This window comes from Bubalus bubalis, chromosome 6 (assembly GCF_019923935.1).
Source record: "Bubalus bubalis isolate 160015118507 breed Murrah chromosome 6, NDDB_SH_1, whole genome shotgun sequence".
Classification (NCBI taxonomy): Eukaryota; Metazoa; Chordata; class Mammalia; order Artiodactyla; family Bovidae; genus Bubalus; species Bubalus bubalis.
In genome coordinates this window covers 59,014,355-59,034,955 of record NC_059162.1, presented here as the reverse complement: position 1 = coordinate 59,034,955, position 20,601 = coordinate 59,014,355, and the positions used below count along the sequence as shown (strand labels likewise).

The following is a 20,601-nucleotide window of genomic DNA, read 5'->3' as shown; positions in this document are numbered from 1 at the left end:
TGGACGTGAGTTTGGGTGAACTCCGGGAGTTGGTAATGGACAGGGAGCCGTGGTGTGCTGCGGTTCATGGGGTCACAGAGTCGGGCACCACTGAGCGACTTGCAAGGAACTCAGCCCACATGCTAGTATACTTTTCACCCTGCTGATCTGTTTTCAAATGAATCACCCCTTGCTATTAGAGCTAAGAAGTCATTTCTACAACTATTAGTCCTAGACTGAAAAGTCTAGGTGGCCAGTGAATTTATTTCACCATCACTATCTGTGATGTCTCTCAATACAAATTTGAAGTATGTCAATATGTAGGTGTGTATACACAAGCGTGCACACTGAGAGGACTACATCAAGGGCTCTTTTTTCGCTGCAAATAGAGCATTTAATGTTTACCTTTTTTGTTATTAAAGTAAATCTTTTTCCTCAGACTGTCCTTTCAGTCAAAGATCAAGTTAATTAATCTGGAGCCCTGACTGATGTATTACTTTGAGATTCCTATTGAACACCTAGCTACTGGCCATGGTTTGTTTGAGGAGAAAAACATCACTGCTGAAGCACTTTTTAACATTTCAAATGCATGCAGAAAGAACTACATACGCTTTCTAAGCAGCTACGGATAGTGGCTCAAGTAACGTTTTTATTTATTTTGTCCTAAGCCCTTTAACAACATCCTTTGAAAACAAGAGACAATGCCTACAAGATGGCGGCAGAGACCAGAAAGCACGGCCTGGTGGGCGGTACTCCGAGAGGGTCATCGGGCCTCAGGTGGGAACGCATTGTGCTGCCGTCCCTCTTTCTGTGCGTTCTCTGTAAATGCACGTGTCCTCTCTCTTCTGCCCATGCTTTTACTTGACGTAAAACAATTTTTAAAACAAACTTCCCAATGATTCATTCAGAGCTCAAATAACACTGTACGCGGGCTTTGTTGGAGACAGGTAACCATTCCGAACACCTCTTCTCCCCTCGTAGGCCGGGGTGGGCGGAGGGGCATCGCAGCCTACGAGCTGCTCTTGCTGCAGACGGGGCCTCGGTTGTTATCCTCCATATACTGGCTGCCCCCCGTGTCGCTCCGGCTGAGGACCATGGAGGGGAGGCGGGAGGGCCGCCTCTCCGGGTTCTCTTGTGAGAAGCAGCAGAGCATCCTCTTCATGGTGCTGTACATGTCCTCATCCTTGTAGGAGTAGATGATGGGGTTCATGACGGAGTTGAACAGCGCCAGCAGCAGGAACCACCTTTTCACGTGCTGCACGTTGCACCACGTGCAGTTGAGGCCGTCGAGCAGCAGAACCACCAGGCCGGGCGTCCAGCACACGACGAAGGCCCCTGGAGGGAGAGAGGGAGGAAGCAACAGGTACTCAGACGTCAGGTTAATTATTTAGGTTTCTTCTCACCCAGTCTTCCATCAGTGGCATCAAGGGACTTTGAGGATTTGTTTTGACAACTGCAAAGCAAACTTCCAGACTTCCTCTAAGCATTTGAGACCTGGGCTTGTTAGAAGCAGACTATAAACCACATGCCACTTCACCTTCCCATCTGCTTACCCAGGTACCTTAGTTAGAGGCTTACACTTATCACTTACATATTGAGCACAACACAGACCTTATTTCCATGTGTTCTCCGAATCACACCAGAAGGCTGTGCTGTCATTATCCACATTCCTGCAGGTGAGAAAATTGAGGCCCAATTCCAGAGTCTATGTGGGGGAAGCCTCACACACATAGTGTATGTGGGGAACCCTGCGCTCTGCTGTTCTCCAACTCAGACTTTCCAAGTGCTGTCCTTAATAAGACACACTGCATACATAGGTGTCTCCTAGTCTTTTAATCAAGTCACTTGCTCAAAAACTATATTCTTAACAAAACCATGTTTAAGCTGAGTAGACACAAAGTTCTTTTTAACATTCACAGGCCATCTGCTTAATCAACTGGTCTAACTTGAGATAGATATTTGTGTCAGAAATAAGTTTTTCTCTTTCATGATGAGATAGAGATGTGCTTTTATTAACACATTTATTTAGCATAATTTTAGCACCAACTGCACGTGAAGGAGGGCCTCTTCTGAGTCTCTATCCATCTGACCAATTTAGCTCACTTCAGAACTTTCTGATTTATTCTTCCTGAGATATGAGACACGGGTTCATTATTTCCCTACTTAGTCAGCATAACATCAGATAACAATGACAGCTAACACATGAATGCTTCCCTTTATTAACTCATAGAACCACACTATGAAAGCAGACATCATGATCATCCTCAGGAAACTGAGGTACAAGAGAAATTCAGTAACTTGCTTATGAGAAAACAGCTTGTAGGTGACATTGAATTTTGAACCTAGGCAATCTTCCTTCATAGGCTGCGCACTTGGCCACTATGGAACCTGCCTCCATCTTGGGGTGTGATTTCTTTTTCCAAAAGTCCTTATCATTTCTTAATGCCCTTACTTATGCATTCAACAAATAGTCACTGTGAGCTTTCAGTGTGCCAAGAACTGTGCTAGAAGGTGAATGAGGCGAGGACCATGCGCTCTGGGAGCTAATGGGGGAGAGAGAATGGACAAGCAAGTCTGTGAACTCTATCACTAACTAGTTACTCCCCTTGGTTAGATTCAGACCTGGACAGTATTCCTCTTAGTGCTTTATCTTTGTTCTGAGAGATATAATGATAAGCAATTCGAGTCAAGAATTATAAAGAGGCAGTGTGAGGCCGTGAAACTCCATGAGTTTTGGGGTCAGACAGCTAGGCCCAGCTCCTCACCTTATGAGCTACCAATAAGGCAAATCACCTCTCTGAGCCTTCTTAATTCCCTCATTTAATAAAGATAATGATCTTGACTTACGAGGTAATTGGGAAAGTCAGAGGTAATGAAAAGTGGAGTCTAACACTGCACTGGGTTCATTCAGCAGTGGTTATCATGAGATGCTTTGTGAGAGACATCTGACAAAAGATGTGCCGGAGTTCTCACCTCTCCAGTGGCTCCCTTTCCTCTCCATCCTCTATTATTTGGGGGTTGGCTGACATATATGAAGAAAGAAGTGACCTTGGAGTGAAAAGATCAGAGATTTGGGTCCAAATTCTTCATTTACTGTACAACTCTGGGAGATCTGTGTTATCAGTCTGGGCTTCATCTTCCTAAACTGTAAATTGAGGATCTGTGGAAAGTTGTGGGTTTTTCAATCTGTGAGTTGGGGCACCTTAGTGGGTATGCAATCAAATTAATGAGTTTGGAAAAGTTTTTTTTTTTTTTTAATGAAAGAATAAAATGCAATGGAATGAAACAGCTCGGAGTATATTACACATATTTATGCATGCATTGGGCATAAAGTAAGATATTTCTGACTGTTGGGATTAGTCAGAAAGTTTGAAAAAGGCCCTGTTTAGCTCCAGTGGTCTGTATTTCCTAGAACAATAACACTTCTCCTCTTTCTGCTGTTTCTGAGACAGGTTACTGTGTTGTCAACAGGAACAAACTAAAGAAAGCAGACATCAAAAGCTGTAGCTACCAACTTTGATTTGACGTGTCCTTTCTGTGTAAAACTGCAGAATTCCAGAGAAATTCCAGAGGGAGTTTCCAAGGGTTTTGTGTTAATGGGTAGGAGGAAATATTGGTAAACTTCATACTTAGGTAAATATACATATCACAGGTTTTTTTAATATTTACTTATTTTTTATTTTTGACTGTGCTAGATGTTTGTTGCTGTGAGGGCTTCACTCTAGTTGCAGTGAGTAGGGGCTACTCTCTATTGGGGGTACGTGGGTTTCTCATTGTGGCAGCTTCTCTTGTGCAGCACAGGCTCTAGGACAAAAGGGCTTCTGCAGTTTCGGCTCCTGGGCTCTAGAGCACAGACTCAGTAGTTGTGGCACATGGGTTTAGTTGCTCCACAGCATGTAGGATCTTCCTGGATCAGTGATTGAACTTGTGTCTCCTGCATTGATAGGCAGATTCTTTACCACTTAGCCACCAGAGAAGCTCCTTGTCAAACTTTAATAGTGTATATAACTTCCAAACTAATGGAAGGGGAAGGATGCAAGCAAAGGAAAAAAGGGTCTCAACACAAAAGAAAGGTGGCAAACATAGAAAAGTAGGGATAAAGAGAAAAATAAGGTACTGGAAATGAATCCAAGTATGTTGACCCTTGAACAACATGGGGGTTAGGGGTGCTGACCCCTGCACAGTCGAAAATCCATATATAGCTACATTTGGCCCTTGCATCTATGATTCCACATCTGTAGACACACCTCAGATTAGATCATGTAGTACTGTAGAATGTATTTCCTGAAAAAAATCTTCACATAAATGAACCTGCTCAATTCACACATCTTTTGTTCAAGGGTCAATGATATCCTAATAATCAAAATCAATGTTAACTGTATAGTTAACAAAGCCAACTGAAATAATTTGATGCCTAACATTACAACCATATGTGGTAAAACCCATGAAGAAAGCCAAGATGATTAACATGAGATTTATGATATGGTTACTTCTACAGGAGAGAGGGGCCCACCAGGATAGTGTACAAAGGAGGTTCTAAAGACATTAATAATGATCTATTACATTGGGTAGCAAGTACACAGGTGTTTTGATTTTTTAAATTCTTTTAAGTATTATTCTTTAAACTGTACACATATCATATAATTTTGTTTGAATGATCTATTTCATACACAAACATCAAAAAAGGGATAAAAGTAAATTGCCAATATGTTTTTCTAAAGATTGTTTTTAAAATGGAATTTTTAAAATTCATTAAAGCTTTTTTCCTCAGCATAAAACTTTAGTTTGGATTAATCAGGGGACCTTAACACTCTAAATAAATCTTCAGATATGTTTGTCATAATGTGGTAATTCATACACATTTTTCTTTTGCATTGAACTTCATAAAATATTTCATTCAATCAACACTGAAACGCTTTTCTTTGGGCAGTGATTATATACCAGGCACTGTTGTAACCATTTTATATGAATTAACCATTTAATCCTCATAGCAACCCTTGGAAATAGGTACTACTACTACTACACACACACACACACACACACACACACACACACACACACTGCTGTGTGCTGTGCTTAGTCACTCAGTCATGTCTTTGCGACCCCATGGACTGTAGCCCACCAGGATCCTCTGTCCATGGGGATTCTCCAGGTAAGAATAGGAGAATGAGTTGGCATGCCCTCCTCCAGGGCATCTTCCCAAGCCAGGAATCTAATCCAGGTCTCCCTCGTTGCAGGCAGATTCTTTACCATCTGAGTCAGTACCATCTGGGTACTGTCTGAGTACCCTCATTTTAAATCTGAGAAAGATGAACCACGGGTAAATTGGTAATCTGCTCAAAGCCATGCAGCTGATAAGTGGAAGGGCCAGGATTTGAACTCAGGCAGCCTGGCCCCAGAGCCTGTGCTCCTGTTCATGTGCTAGGCTCAGAAGTGAGTACAAAGGATCTTATTTCTAAAATAAGTAATGGGGAAGAGGAGAGAGTACTTTTGACCTTTAAAGTCCTGTTCATAGAATGTCATATCTAACTCTGCTGCTAAGTCACGTCAGTCGTGTCCGACTCTGTGCGACCCCATAGACGGCAGCCCACCAGGCTCCCCCGTCCCTGGGATTCTCCGGGCAAGAACACTGGAGTGGGTTGCCATTTCCTTCTCCAAAGCATGATAGTGAAAAGTGAAAGTGAAGTCGCTCAGTCGTATCCAATTCTTAGCGACCCCATGGACTGTAGCCTACCAGGCTCCTCCATCCATGAGATTTTCCAGGCAAGAGTACTGGAATGGGGTGCCATTGCCTTCTCCCTAAAGCTGCATATATCACAACTACGTCATTCTTTGGTTTGCTAACAAAGATTTTGTGGCAAAGGAAGGAAGGAAAGAAGGAAGGAAGCAAGAAAGATGAAGAAGGAAAGAAAGAAGGGGAAGGGGAGGGAGGAAAGGAGAAAGAATTTCAGCAAAAATATAGGCTGGCCATTGGGGTATGAAGAGCCAAAAAAAAAAAAAAATCTGCTGACCTTTCTATTACACTGTTTCCAAGAACAACAAAAGGCAAGGCTCTGACAGAACAGCCCAAACACACTGGGCTGCTGATCCAGAGATGGTGCTTCAGTGGTGCCATCTGAGGTGACGATTACACTCCAAGCAGGGGCCCTGGGAAACCGCAGCTCCATGACTCCTCCACCCAGCGGCCAGGCTCTCCTTCTAAACGCACCACAGTGGAGGCACAGCTTATCCTAACAGTCATTTGTTAGGGGTTTTTTACTATGTGTCAGCAGCAGCAGATATGAGGTCCCTCAAAAATATTTAAAAGGAGAAGAAAATGCCAGGAATGGTTCTGGCCTTGGGAATCTGTCTTCTTGGAGAATTCTTGAAGAATGTGGGAGATGTCAGAAGCATACAAATGGGCAACTGTCCCAGTTCTTAAAAGAGGGCCAGATGGTGCATCCTAGCAAATATATATCAGTCAGCCCTTTATGAATTTCCAATAAATTCTAGAAGAAAAACTAAGATGAGTGTTTTTTGAGTATTTAAACTCAATGCTCAGAACAAACAGCTAGGAATAAGCAAGGCTTACCAAGAGACATATGTCAAGACTGGATTTTTTTCCCCCCTAAATTAGGCATTAACAAATAGGAGCAGATTTAAAGGTATCTATCTGGGAAATGGAAGAAATCAGGTACATTTTTCTTGGAGAAGAAAAGGCAAAGGAAAACAAGATTATATTAACTGTCCCCAAATACCTGAAGGGTCGTTACATTAAAAAGAAGCACAACTTAGCTTGAAGGTCACCCTGAACCAAATGGAAAAGTATCAAAAAGCAGAATTTGAACATAAATTTTTTTTTAAAGAAAATAAAGCTATTTTTGAGAGGAATTTGTTGTCCAACAGAGAGCCTCCCTTGGCCTGAGTATTTTCTTTGCCCAGATCATCCTGAGATGTACAAAGGGAAGGGATTTTCCCCAAATGAGAGAGAGAGGGTTAAGTGGCTTCTGAACTGTTTTCCAAGTAGAAAACTGCTATCTACAAACTATGAGTTTCAACTCCCCATGCAATCCAAAGAAATTCGACTTGTTGGTTTCCCAGACATCATTATCAGACAGTATGGCTAAACACTGATTAAGACAAATTCTCCAAGATAGCAATTCCCAAAGCTGGTTGCCCATCAAATTCCCAAGGGAGCTTTTTACTAATGCATATCCTCTGGTCCTATATCAGACCCAATGGCCAGACTCTCTGTGGTCAGATGGGGAAATCTGTAGAAGAAGTTTCCTGGGTGGTTACAATGCATGACCAGTTTCACAAATCACTTCTGTATGGTGACCAGTAAGGTGTCATCAAGCTGACCTTGTCCGCAAAATTGTAGACTCTATATAGATTTGGCCAAAAGACATGGAAAAGAGGTAGAATTCTTTAAAACAAAAAAAATCACCTTTAGATCAATACCTTCAGCTTCTATTTGAAAAAATGTTTGAACAGATCTTATACATAAAAGAAATGTATAAACACAGTCATGAAAACTAGTATACAGGCAAGGCATACCCCATCTTCTGCTGGCCTTAGCTCGCTCTCTGGTTCACCCTGCCAAGAATGCCTTCCTGGCTCCTAATCTAAGGTCTACTTTTCATTCCAAGCTTAGCTCCTATTCTGCCTCCTCCACTGGACCTCTCCCATTTGTCCAACCCACAGTGACCATTCTCTTCTCTCAATTCCTGTGACGCTTCCCACCTACAACATCCACGTGGCACTGGGCATATCACCTGCTTAGTTCCACTCTAACATCTCCCAAGACCTCGGGGCTAGGCAGTGTGCTTAAAGCTTTACATATACCCATTGTTTAAATCTCATGGCCCTGTGAGGTTGCTACTCTTATTTTCAGTCTCATACTTGATGAATCTGAACTTCAGAATGGCTCAATGGTTTAGTCAGAAGCCAATGAATAGAAGAGTCAGAATTTGAACACCAGCCTGATTCCTCCATGCAAATTCTTGAGCATTGTACTATACTGAAGTAATTTTCAATACATAGGTCCCATTGTTCAGGTCCATTGTAAACTTCCCAAGCATGAAGGCTGTGCCTCATACCTGTCTGTATCCTCAGAATGAAGAATAGAGCCCCATACTCAAGTAGCAGAGAAGACATGTCCATTGAATGTAACTGAAGGTTATTAACAACCACAAGGCCAGGTAATGAATAAGCGCTAGCATTTCTGATGCAAGCAGTATAATGCCCTGCCCTTCAGGCACTGACAGGCAGGGAACCAGGATGGGATGGTTCTGACTCCTGTCAAGGAAGGTGTCGGGTGAAATGACACTCAGTTGAGCAGAGTGCTGAAGGTCAAGAATGACTGTGCAGGGGTGAGGAATAGTGTGATACACTTGGGGAATTCCAAACAGGTTTGGATGGCTCTAACCCAGGAAAGTGACTCGGGAAGTAAGATGAAGTCTGAGAGATGAACTTGGGTAAGACCTGGAAGGGCCCTGTGGGAAGCTCTCAAGAGTTTGGATTTATTGTGTAAATCACATCCATAAGTATTTTTCAATCAGGAGTTCATCAGGAGAATTAAGTCTGAATTCCCTCAGGTATGCAGTGTATTAACACTGAATTAACCTCTCTTCCAAGCACCTAGAATGGTATGAGTCATAGACCATCATGGGAGGATTAAGAAAATATTTCTATGTTCCACGGTTCATAAAGAAAACCTATTGAGAAAGGTTAGAGCTGAGGTTTTTCTGGCTCAGTTGCAACTCATCAGTGGCTTGTGAAATCATTTAATAGGCTGAAACCAGCAATTTTCTAAAAAATAAAATAAAATAGAACAGAAAAACATCAGGACATATCAAATATAGTAAGGGTATGTTTCATGAAACTTGTTTCAGTTACACAGAAAAATATTTTTATGTTTTGGGTCATGATAGAGAATGTACATTATTTCTCACTGTGAGGTCCTGATTTTTTTTTTAAATTGAAATCTACTTCATTATTTTTTTAAAACATAGAGGGTTACTTCCCAAAGGAAATCTCTTGTTAAACTTCAAAATGAGAGCTGCTGTGACTAAAGAAAGAGATGGAGTGGGGGTAGTTGAATAAGGATCTTCATAGAGAATTTACCCTTCACCATACAGTGTGCCCCCCACCACCATGCCTTACACATACACACATTGAGGAACCCTTGAGGAACCCCTGGGAACCTCAATGACCACAGTTTAAAAACCACTGCTGTAGAATGGTTGTTCTTTGAATATTTTTAATCAGTAGCATGGATAAGTCTTATATTTTAGAGCAAAGCTGTATCTGAGTGCTCATGATGGAATGGTGGCACACATCAGAATCACCTGGGATGCTGGCTTGAAATTCAGATTTCTGGGTCCCACCCATACCTACCAAATAAGAACCTGATGAAGGTATGATCTGGGCATTTCCAGTTTTAAACAGCTCCCTGGGAAATGCTTTAGTACTGTAAAGTATAAGAACCACTGATTTGGCAGGGAGACACCCCTGAAGACCAGCTGAAATTCAGGTGAAAAGTTTAAGGATTTGAAAAAACACTGGTGATGGAGATGTAGAGATATAACCAGGTTAGGAGGTGGTAAGAATAAAAACTTGTAAGATTTGATGTATAAATAACTAGATCTAGGAAGGGAGGCGGAGAAGGCAATGGCACCCCACTCCAGTACTCTTGCCTGGAAAATCCCATGGATGGAGGAGCCTGGTGGGCTGCAGTCCATGGGGTCGCTAAGAATCGGACATGACTGAGTGACTTCACTTTCACTTTTCCCTTTCATGCATTGGAGAAGGAAATGGCAACCCACTCCAGTGCTCTTGCCTTGAGAATCCCAGGGACAGGGGAGCCTGGTGGGCTGCCATCTGTGGGGTCGCACAGAGTCGGACACAACCGAAGCGACTTAGCAGCAGCAGCAGCAGCAGGAAGGGAGGGAAAGGAAAGATTCCAGGGTGCTTGGGCAGCATGTGATTCTGATAACCAAGTGGGAGAGAGAGTAAAGACAGGTTTAGAAGGAAGAGATGGTGGTTCAGTTTTAGGCACTGGGAACTTGGACTGTCTGTGGCTCCTCCAGGTATACAAGAGGAGAAAGCAGCCAGAAACATGGGTCAGAATAATGAGTGCTCCCAATTTTAATGTTGCCTTGGGAGTCATCAGCAGTAGGTGGAATTGAAGCTGTTCTTTCATTAATAAATACTTACTAGACAACTGCATGCCATGCGCCAGCTACTAAGAGTGAACGGCTTCCAGGTGATTACATTTGGATAACGAATATAACTTCCTTCTAGTGCCACATGACAGGTCAGTTATGTTGATGAGAAGCATTTGTTTATCTTTTTTATAGCTGTGCTGGGTCTTCATCAGCTTGCAGGCTTACCTCGCTGGCATGTGAGACCTTAGTTCCCTGACCAGGGATCAAACCTATGTCCCCTGCACTGGAAGGAAGATTCCTAACCACTGGATCACCAGGGAAGCTCCTGCAATAATTTTTTTATTTTAATGATGTTTTCTTTTCTTTCAGTATCTGTTTAATAAGAGACTCACTTATAGTCCAATTAGACTACAAATGAGCCTTCCTCCAGTAATTCAACTAGTTTCAGTGCTATACTAAGAAACTAGTATCGTGAGTTTCATGTAACTTTCTAAAGTATAGAGAATCAGATACTAGCTGAAATGATATCTAATGACTGCAATTTAAGGTAATCAGAAACATCAAATTAAGGAATGTTTAACACTTTTGAAAATAAAATTACAACTGAAAATATTGGTGGCAAGTGAAATCAAAGGTCTTTCCAATTCTCTAGTCAATATTATCTTGAAATAATCTACAACCACCACCTACCTTATTTGGAAGGTTTCAAAATATCTCAAACAATACTCTGGTTAATACCTCATCACTGCATTACGGGAAAGAGGAGATACACATCATATCTCTTCTCTTCCTATTATATCATAGGAAAGAAGAATACCAGTCCATCTGGGAGAAAGCCCCTCACTGGAATGTATTTAAGATAGTTCTTGGGGTCTGGGTGACAGACAAGATATGTAGAGGATCCAGACTTCTCTCAAGTTTTTTTATAATCCTGTTCTTTAGTACTCATAGTTTTATATTCTGTCTAGTTAGCCTTATTTTCATCTGTTTAAAATTGACACATACAATTAAAAAGAAACCTTCACATGTGAGTGGCACACAAATAAAACACCCATAACAATAAATCACTCACACAGAATAGTTTCACTTTGGCACATGGGCTACTCATTTCATCAAATAAGAGGATATATTTTAGATATGTTCACTCTGTTATTCTTTGTTTTTAGTTCAGGAAAAAAACAGCAGGGTACTAGCAATAATGCTAACCTACTAAGCCACAGGACTGTCTGATTTACTGAAATAGAAAATTACAACTCTACATAAAAATCAGGTTGGGAGCCTCATCCACAGGAAGCTCTCTTCTTATTTGAAAAGAATTTTAAAAGTAAAAAATTTTAAATCAATAGATGTTCTTGGTTAGAAGTATCACAATGCGTAAGTTACATGTTAATGGAATATTCAAGTGAAAATGCTCTTATGACACTAAGGAATTTATTTAATAATTTAAAAGTAACACCTTCAGATGTGGTTTGCATTCAAATTTATACTCGTTTACCCACAGTGTTTTAGAACTCCAATAATTCAGAAAATAGATTGTCACATATGTGAAAGGAATGAAAATATATACCTTTAGTAAACCTGACTTATTTTTACTGCAGAAAACAAGAAAACACTGAGACACTTCAAACAGATGATGAGCAGCTAAGCATTCCACAAATGATTCATTTAACACGACTGTTCCTACTGCTGGGTCTTTTGACTCTAACAACTGGTTTTAGACACTTGTTTCAAATTTGTGGCCAGCTTTGGAAAATTGAAATTCTTTGGTGCCAAGGGGTTAGGAGATAAAATTTAAAGCAGAGGCATACCAGCTAGAACCACAGCCTAAACCTAATTCTAGTGTCTAACTCAGAGAGACAGCTGGAAATTATAAACTGCAGCAGAAAGAGAACACCATCTCCACCTCCAGATTCCTCTTTAAGCATCATATGCAGGGGCCTGCATACCTCAGCACCTCTGTAACTACTGTAACAAGGGCTCTCCAGCATCTAAGAAAAGGTGTGAGGTCAACTGCGTGTACTGACAGTAGCTGTTTGCCTGGTGTAATCTTAAACCCTGACACATCCCAGCTAGCCTGCCCCAGGATCTGAACTTCTTTCTGCTGGAGTCACGCCTTTGAATTAGGAAGGCCTGCCATTATACCTCAGAGAAGGCAATGGCACCCCACTCCAGTACTCTTGCCTGGAAAATTCCATGGACGGAGGAGCCTGGTAGGCTGCAGTCCATGGGGTCACATAGAATCGGACACGACTGAAGCGACTTAGCAGCACAGCAGCAGCCATTATACCTATACATACAAACATATAAAACTGTAGGCATGTAATAATTTATATAACACACAAGCTGCCATTAGCACACAGCAAGGTTGTGGGGCATTGCAAAAGGGATATCTTTGATGGGGCTGAAAATTTTGAAAAGAGTTACTGCCAATGCAGGAGATATGAGAGACATGAGTTTGATCCCTGGTTTGAGAAGATTCCCTGGAGGAGGAAATGGCAACCCACTCCAGTATTCTTGCTTGGAAAATTACATGGACAGAGGAGCCTGGTGGGCTACAGTCCATGGGATCACAAAGAGTTGGCCTTGAATGAGTGCATACACACACACACACATACACACACACACACAGCATGGGACACTGCACAGGGGAGCTGACCTGATTAGGAGACAAGATTCTAGACATCTCAATGGCACAAAATACTATCCTGAGCTCAGAGGAAGGGAACAGGATGTGTTAGGAGATGGAAGATGTGACTCAGAGTTGGGCCTGGAACAGTAAGAGCATGGTATAACTCAGGAAGTACAAAGTCCTGACTCAGGGCTACCCTTTCCATTCTACACCCATGAGCACTAAGTCACTTCAATCATGTCCAAACTCTTTGCGACCCTATGGACTATAGCCTGCCAAGCTCCTCTGTCCATGGAATCCTCTAGGAAAGAATTCTGGAGTGGGTTTCCATGGCCTCCTCCAGGGGATCTTCACAACCCAGGGGTCAAACTCACATTTCTTATGTCTTCTGCACTGGCAGGTAGGTTCTTTACCACTAGCGCCATCTGGGAAGCCCAATGGCCGCCATCATTAACCTATCACACCATGTGCTTCTGAACCTAGATACTTCCTGGACTCCTTCACAGCACAGTGCTCAGCCGCTAGCAATCAGCTGGAATTTGCCCTTGAGATGAGTCTACTTATCCCTATTACAGTAAAAAGGGCTTAAGATCAGGCAGTCCCAGAGCTGAAATCCTGGTTTATGCCCACAGGGACATCAGTTCATTTTCCTGAGCCTCTCTGCACTTCTTAGCTATGGAATGAGCATGAAAGATACTGACCGGACAGGATTTTTGTGAGATTTAATGAGATAATGGGCGGAGAGTGTCTAACACAGAAAACACTCCAAAAATGTTCATTCTGACTGCCCAGATGGGGTCAGATACTTCCCTTGCTGTGCTTTCTCAGTTTAGAAACACATCTGGTAGAGAGCTTCAGTTGCTATTGTACACTCACACCTGCGTGCATACACACACACACACACTTTATTACACTCTGTCCTATTTTGGCTGCCCTGCTAGAATGACATCCTCAGGGGAGATCCTGTTTATATCTTCTTCAGCTTGTGATACCCAGTGCTTGGCCATGCACGGTACACTCAATGGGTACTTAACAGAGGCTTATTAAATGAAGAAGGGATCTTGATTCAAATCCAGGCCCTGGACTAGAGTAGGCTTTGAAAAAGCCCATTCTATGTCTCACCCCCAAGGTTCTTCCTCTGTATATTAAAGGGGTTGGACTAGAATGACCTGGAAGTTTCCTTCTGGCTCTTACATTGGATAATTCTGGGTTTCACCTACAGCTTCCTTCTCCACACACCGATGTGGAGAGAGTCGGCTGTAAATACACCCTGATAGTTCTTAAGTAGCTAGCTTCTCCAATAACTCATTTTGCATGTGTTATGCTTTCCGTGACCAAGTGGGTAAAAATAAATCCAAGTGACAAACATCTATAGTTTTAACTTGGCAGCTATATGAATTTGAGTGCCATTCAGATTCTGTCAAAATATTTTTTACCTACTACTTCTGATCACATCTAACTTGTCCTAAGCTAGCTGGAATTGGTATTTACCATAATTTGCTTTAGTGACTAAACCACCACCATAATGTGACACCATCTTTGTTTTCCAAAGACTTTTTTTTTAGTTTATTTTACAAAATAGAAAGCAATGCTATGCTAGTCAGAGCACACTGCTCAAATCCCAAGAAGATGGCAATAATTGATGCCAGAGGCGCAAAGATGGCCTTCTTTTCTAATTTTCTTTAGGGGCTTCCCTGGTGGACAGCAGTACAGTGATGCCATGGGTGCAAAGATGACCTTCTTTTCTAGTTTTTTTTTTTCCCTCAACTCCTTAGCTGCTCTTCTGCCATCCTCTCTCTCCCCTTCCCTCAACCATGTCCTATTCATCCCAGATGCTCTCCTTTATCCACTTTTCTTCATTTTCTCTATTTCTTCAGGAATTCTGCTTGTATCCTACTTGTGATAATAACCCCACATTAAGTTCCTGTAAGCCTATACAGTTCACCATTATCAAACTACATATCACAGGAGACTACACAGTATATTCAAATTGAAGATTTTTCCTTTTCTGTGGGGAGATCCCTAAGTGGGATGTAAGCAGATTTGGTCATCAAACTTTAAGACCCGGGTTTGTCCAGCACTTTGCACATTTACCCTGAGCATGAGACTCCCATTGGGACATTTGTTAAACATTCAAGTTCTAAATGCTCTAAACCTGACTTAGAGACCCCTGCAGACTTAAACAGCATTTATTTGATTCCATTGTTCAGAATCTGGGTATAAGCACTGCTACCTCAGGACTGCAGGCATTATCTAACAAAAATTCACTGAGCCACAAGAGATGCCAACAATAGTGCCAAGCACCCAGGGCACAGGTAAATAAAGTGAGACATACAAGCTCTTTCCCAGTTCCTGATTTCACTGGCTCCTTCTCAGAGTTCAGCTCCAAGTGTACCCTTTGGAGAGCTCTTCTTTTGTGCCATATAAAGCAGCACCCAGCCCAGTCATTTCCTCAAATATTATTCTGTTGGATTTCCTTGTGTCACTCTCTGCAATTATCTTGTTTATTTGTTGACTGGTTGGTTAACTCCTTTACTAATCGCAAATCATCCCAACTGGACAGAATCTGAATGTTTAACCAATGTCCCAAGGGAGTCTCATGCTCAGGGTAAATGTACAAAGTGCTAGACAAACCCAGGTCTTAAAGTTTGATGACCAAATCTGCTTACATCCCACTTAGGGATCTTCCCACAGGAAAGGAAAAATCTTCAATTCGAATATACTCTGCAGACTCCTGTGATACGTAGTTTGATAATGGTGAACTGTATAGGCTTACAGGAACTTAATAAAAGCCATTTTCAGTCAGGTTCATATTTAAGAAAAAGAAAATTACTGGTAAAGCACAATCTGGTTAATACCCTAGTGAACATACTATGTAATCAGAAAAAGAGGGGAAAAAAAAAACCCATAATTTGGAAATACATTTAGTTTGCATTGAACAAACTTCCAAAGCCTGACAGAAGGAATATGAGGGAGTATGTGGTTAAGTATACGATGAGGATGAAAGGAGAAGAAAGCAAAGTAAGGTTGGAGGACATAAATAGAATACATGTAACAGATAAGCGTGAAAGAAACAATGCACACTACAAGTACTGCAAGGAGATGCCAGTAAAACATTCTGTAAGAACCTGGAAACAAGAGGAAAGAGGTTGTTCTTTTAGTTAAGTCCTAAAGAGATATTATAGTCCCCAGACCTGCAACACCTCTCCTGAAATCTGACTGAAGGCAATAACATCTCAGAAGAAAGAATGTCATCAGAGCTAGGGATGTCTAGAATGGCCATATACAATTTCAAGGGAGAAAGTTCTTGGTCAACGTCAGTCTTTTTCATGGCTGGGATATCGCTTTTGTTCTGATTCTGTGCAAAAAGCAACCTCTGATGGTAACTGGATTTGCCAGGTATTGAGTATCCAGACGTCTTGGTTATTTTATTTCCTCAATCCAAATAAACACGATGGCATTCTAGTTAATTACAAACACACACACACAATCCAGAGGGTAGGCCAGAGGGAGGAGGGAAGGAGGGAAGCCAGTTTTGGTGCCATGCTTCACCCACATTCTTCTGTTGCTAACTTCATGGCCTTGGGTTCTTCTTACTCTTTCGAAGCTGGTTCCTTTTTTTCCTCCCGTGTGCAGCTCTCCCCAGACACACCTCCCAGGCTGGGTCAAGTGATCCCCATCCCATGTTCCCGTAGGCTCTCCACATATGGATCATCGAATCAGACACTGTTAGTGGATTATCCCTTCATCTGGCCAGCTGGATTGAGAGCACCTGAAGGGCAGAGGTGCTGCCGTATTCACCTTGGATTCCTGACACTTAATGGGGGGTGGGGGCTGGATGTTTAGTAGTTACTCAATTTTCAAGAAAGCAGGAAAGGAAAGCTGACATGCTCCTAACCCACTGACCACACACATGACATGTAAATGTACCCAATAGCTTTGAGATGAGGCACTGTCCCTTGGTGCAATAATAGCAGCAAAATGGTAGAGCTCCCAGTGCATTCTTCTCCCATGTTATAAACCAGGTTATCATAGGTACCTGGGAGGCCAAGGACCCCTCTTCTCATTTGAGATGATTTGTTATAATCTAGAACAGAGGAGTCTGCGGCTTATCTTACAGTCCATGTGTTTCCACATTTGGGTTGTGTGCTTAATTGCTCAGTCGTGTCCAGCTCTTTGCAAGCCCATGGCCTGTAGCCTGTCATACTCCTCTGTCCATAGGGATTCTCCAGGCAAGAATACTGGAGTGGGTTGCCATGCCCTTCTCCAGGGGATCTTCCCAACCAGTTCTCCTGCCTTGCAGGTGGATTCTTTACCGTCTGAGCCACCAGGGAAGCTATATTTGGGTTAATCAAACACATTTAAGTCACATTACATCATAGGTTGAAAGAACCCTCTGTTCAAAACATTAGCTTTACTATTCTAGTAATCAAATAAGATTAGTAAGTCAAATATGTAAACAACAATAAATAATTTGTAAATTGTTAATCAGGGAAGAAGAAACATCCAAATCACATAGATATGGATGCTGAGAAAGGTCATTCAAAGTTTAAGGAGTCTGTCTTTGAACTAGAGACTATCTATTTACCTTGGTACAGGATATTGGGTACATCAAACACCCTAAGTTCAATAAAGGGCAAATAAATAAAGTCTGAGATACTGTCTCACTCAAATTGTGGAACTAAAGACATCGTGATACTCAAATAGCAGAAAGCTTATCTTCTTATCCTTTAGCCCCCACCCACTGGAAAATGTTAAACACTTCCTCTTTCAACATATACCTTTTTATTGGGTTGTCCAAAAGTTTGTTTGGGTTCTTCTAGAAGATATGGAAAACCCCAAATGAACTTTTTTTGGCCAACCCAATATTTTCCTGAAGCAAATGTGTGTTTATTACTGGGTACAATGACTAATTTGATCTTTTTACTTAACGATATTCATATACTGAAGGATTTACTAGTTAGGTAAACTTGAGTAATTTTCTTAAACTTGCTAAACCTTGTTTTCTCATCTGCAAAATAGACAATAAAATTCCCCTTGTGGGGTTGGTGAGGCCCAGTTGGGAGAACGGACTTAAGTTTCTTCAGTACACCATGGAGCACAAAGTCATCATCCTGATCAGCATCTCTTATTCTTTCTCCAGGAAAAGGCTTTTGTGATTTGATATTTGAAAAACCTATTAATACAACAGCATTGGTCAGAGGAGCAACATGGCAGAGAATTATAATAGTTTGTCTACTAGGGCCAAACTACTGGGTTCAAACCCCTAACTTACACTTGCTTTGGGGTACCCTTAGGCTATTTTTATTTAACCTGTTTAACCTACCTATACGTCAGTTATACCTGATCTGTAACATGGAGATAACAAGGATGCCCACCTCCTGGGGTTGCTGTAAGGGCTACATAACTGATCATACATAAAGTATCTAGATCAGTGCTCAGCACTGAGTTAGACATGATGTGTTAGCCATTCTTGCTGCTGACCCTGCTCTCCAGGTTTAAAGATGCTCAGAATCAGACTCCAGAGTGGGAAGAGGTGGGAACATACTAAGAAACCAATTACTTAAGATGCAAAAATTAGTTGTTGCTTCCTAAGTCATCCCACTGGGATAATGATTTTTATCAAGATACTTAGTCTTTAATTTTTTCATTATGTTTTTTAACAGCCTTTTAGAACATAGGAATAACTAAGTGAGAAGACCTGAGGGGCAGAAGTAGCCTGCAGAGCCCTATCCATTTAGCACATCTCTATTAGAGCACTAGTGATGCTGCAGATATTTTTCATCTTCATGCCTGTTTTCTCTACTAGACCGTACATACCTCAAGGGATGAGGACTACATTCAGCCAACTTACTTTTGCATTCCCAGTTCTTAGCAGAGTGCCTGACATAAAGCAGGCACTTACTATTTATTAATGAGCGAGTGATCAAATGAGTGAATTAAAATCCCCTAAGGGAGGAAATGGCAACCCACTCCAGTATTCTTGCCTGGAGAATTCCATGGACAGAGGAGCCTGGCGGGCTATGGTCCACAGAGTCACAGAGTCAGACACGACTGAGCAACTAACATTTTCATTTCACTTTCTAAGATACATGTAGACATTTGTTCAAGTACAAGCATATCATGCAGATCTTTCTATACTATCTGAGTAGAATTTGACTCTTAGATCACCAAGTAGGAACCAATAGCAAATGAAAAGAAAGATGAACAAGAATGATGTCCCTATAGCCTGGAACCTCAATTTCACAGTCCCTAGTTTTTACCATAGAAAGATTTTATTGTGAATCCTCTTGGCAATTATAGTTAGCCTAGCCAGAGCTGATGCATTGCATGGGGCCTTTGGCAAGATTGTTTTTGCTTAATGCGGATGATATACACCCAACCCAACAGAAGTATTTAATGCTTGCACCCAGCTCAAATAAGATCAAGTCATCTTCCCATACATACTTGCAAAAAAATGTTATCAATAAATCCAATAAAACATTTTTTTATAGAGTCATAGACTCTGAGACTCACAAGCCTTTCTACAGTTTGTCCATCCATCCTCCCACACTGTGTAAGAATCCCTGGATAGCACCATACATGAAGAATCATCTCTCAGTTACCCAGCACCTCCAGCAGGAGGAAGCTCCCTGACATCACTCGGCAGCTGGCTCCCCTGGAGAACGGCTCTCATTTTTAGGAAATTCATCTGATAATGAGTTAAAATATTCCTTCTGTAATTTCTACGCCTTGATCCTATCTTAACTTTCAAACTTCTAAAATGTAATTCCTTTTCCAGGTAACAACTCATAAAATGTTTTAAAATAATAGTTGTGTCCTCATTTCTTATCTTCTTTGGTGACAATTCCAATTCCTTCATCTGTTCTGGATCCTTCCAAACCCCAGTCACCCTCCAGTAGGTGCTCACTACACTGACAATATTCATCTCAAAATGTGAGCTCCAGATCTGGCTTTATAGTGCCACGTGAAAGTCCTTGTGTCCACAGAATACAGGACAATTTCCTAAGTCTAGATCCTTCACATTCAATAAACTTGTCTATGACTACACTCCATTTTGGGACAATTACACAACATGATGTCCTCGACACAACTGCACTTTTGGTCCATAAAAACCCTTTCTTCTTCTTTTCCCCCTACCCCCCACATGTGTTGTTTTAAGATGTTCCTAATCTCTTTGGTTGTATAACTGCAACATGTGTGTGTTTCGTTGAAACCTAATGACTACATCTGTTCTTATAAAGTGCTGTTCTTGTTCGCTTTGGCAGATCTATTCTGTTGATAGCTGTTTGAGTCTGGAATCTCCTACCTAACATATTAGCAATTCTTCTCTCTTTTTGCTACCTGCATATTTTGACATCTGCAAGTAATGTTTTTTCCATCTTCTCTAAGTGATTGCTACTTTGCTGGGGAAATACAGACCAAGCACAGAGTCCTCTGGCAGTCCTGAGATTCTTGCTAGGTTGACATCAAGCCTGTACCTAATCACCAAGGCTCAGGTGAAACATTCAGTTACTGGTGAATCTCCTGACTATTCTATAATCCTGCCCACAGTTCCTCTTGATGATGAGAATACAATGTCCAATTATCAAAGGTCTTCCTGACATCCACATATACATACTGTCTATAGCATTCTCTTAGCTACTCTTCTAGCAACCTTATCACAAATTATAAACTGAATTAATTTGTTACTTAATATATGTGGGTCTTATGAGCACCATTTCTTATTTTTTAACTTAAAATCCATTCTACAATTTTGCTGAGCATATGTTTCTTTATCAAATATTAAAATAGTTGTGCAATATAAATTCCTGATGTATCTTCTGACTTCATATAAAAATGTTC

General features: G+C 41.4%; 1 protein-coding gene across 2 annotated transcripts in view; it reads right to left on the bottom strand.

Annotated features, from left to right (window-relative positions):
• Positions 1-608: 608 nt before the first annotated feature.
• The window catches only part of LPAR3 (lysophosphatidic acid receptor 3), an 82,155-nt gene continuing 62,162 nt past the window's right edge, over positions 609-20,601 (bottom strand). For both annotated transcript variants that reach the window (XM_025288367.3, XM_044944773.2), the window contains exon 3: positions 609-1,314. In XM_025288367.3, the coding sequence (XP_025144152.2) occupies positions 989-1,314 (326 nt within the window). In that variant the 3' untranslated portion in view covers positions 609-988. The remainder of the gene's footprint in view (positions 1,315-20,601) is intronic.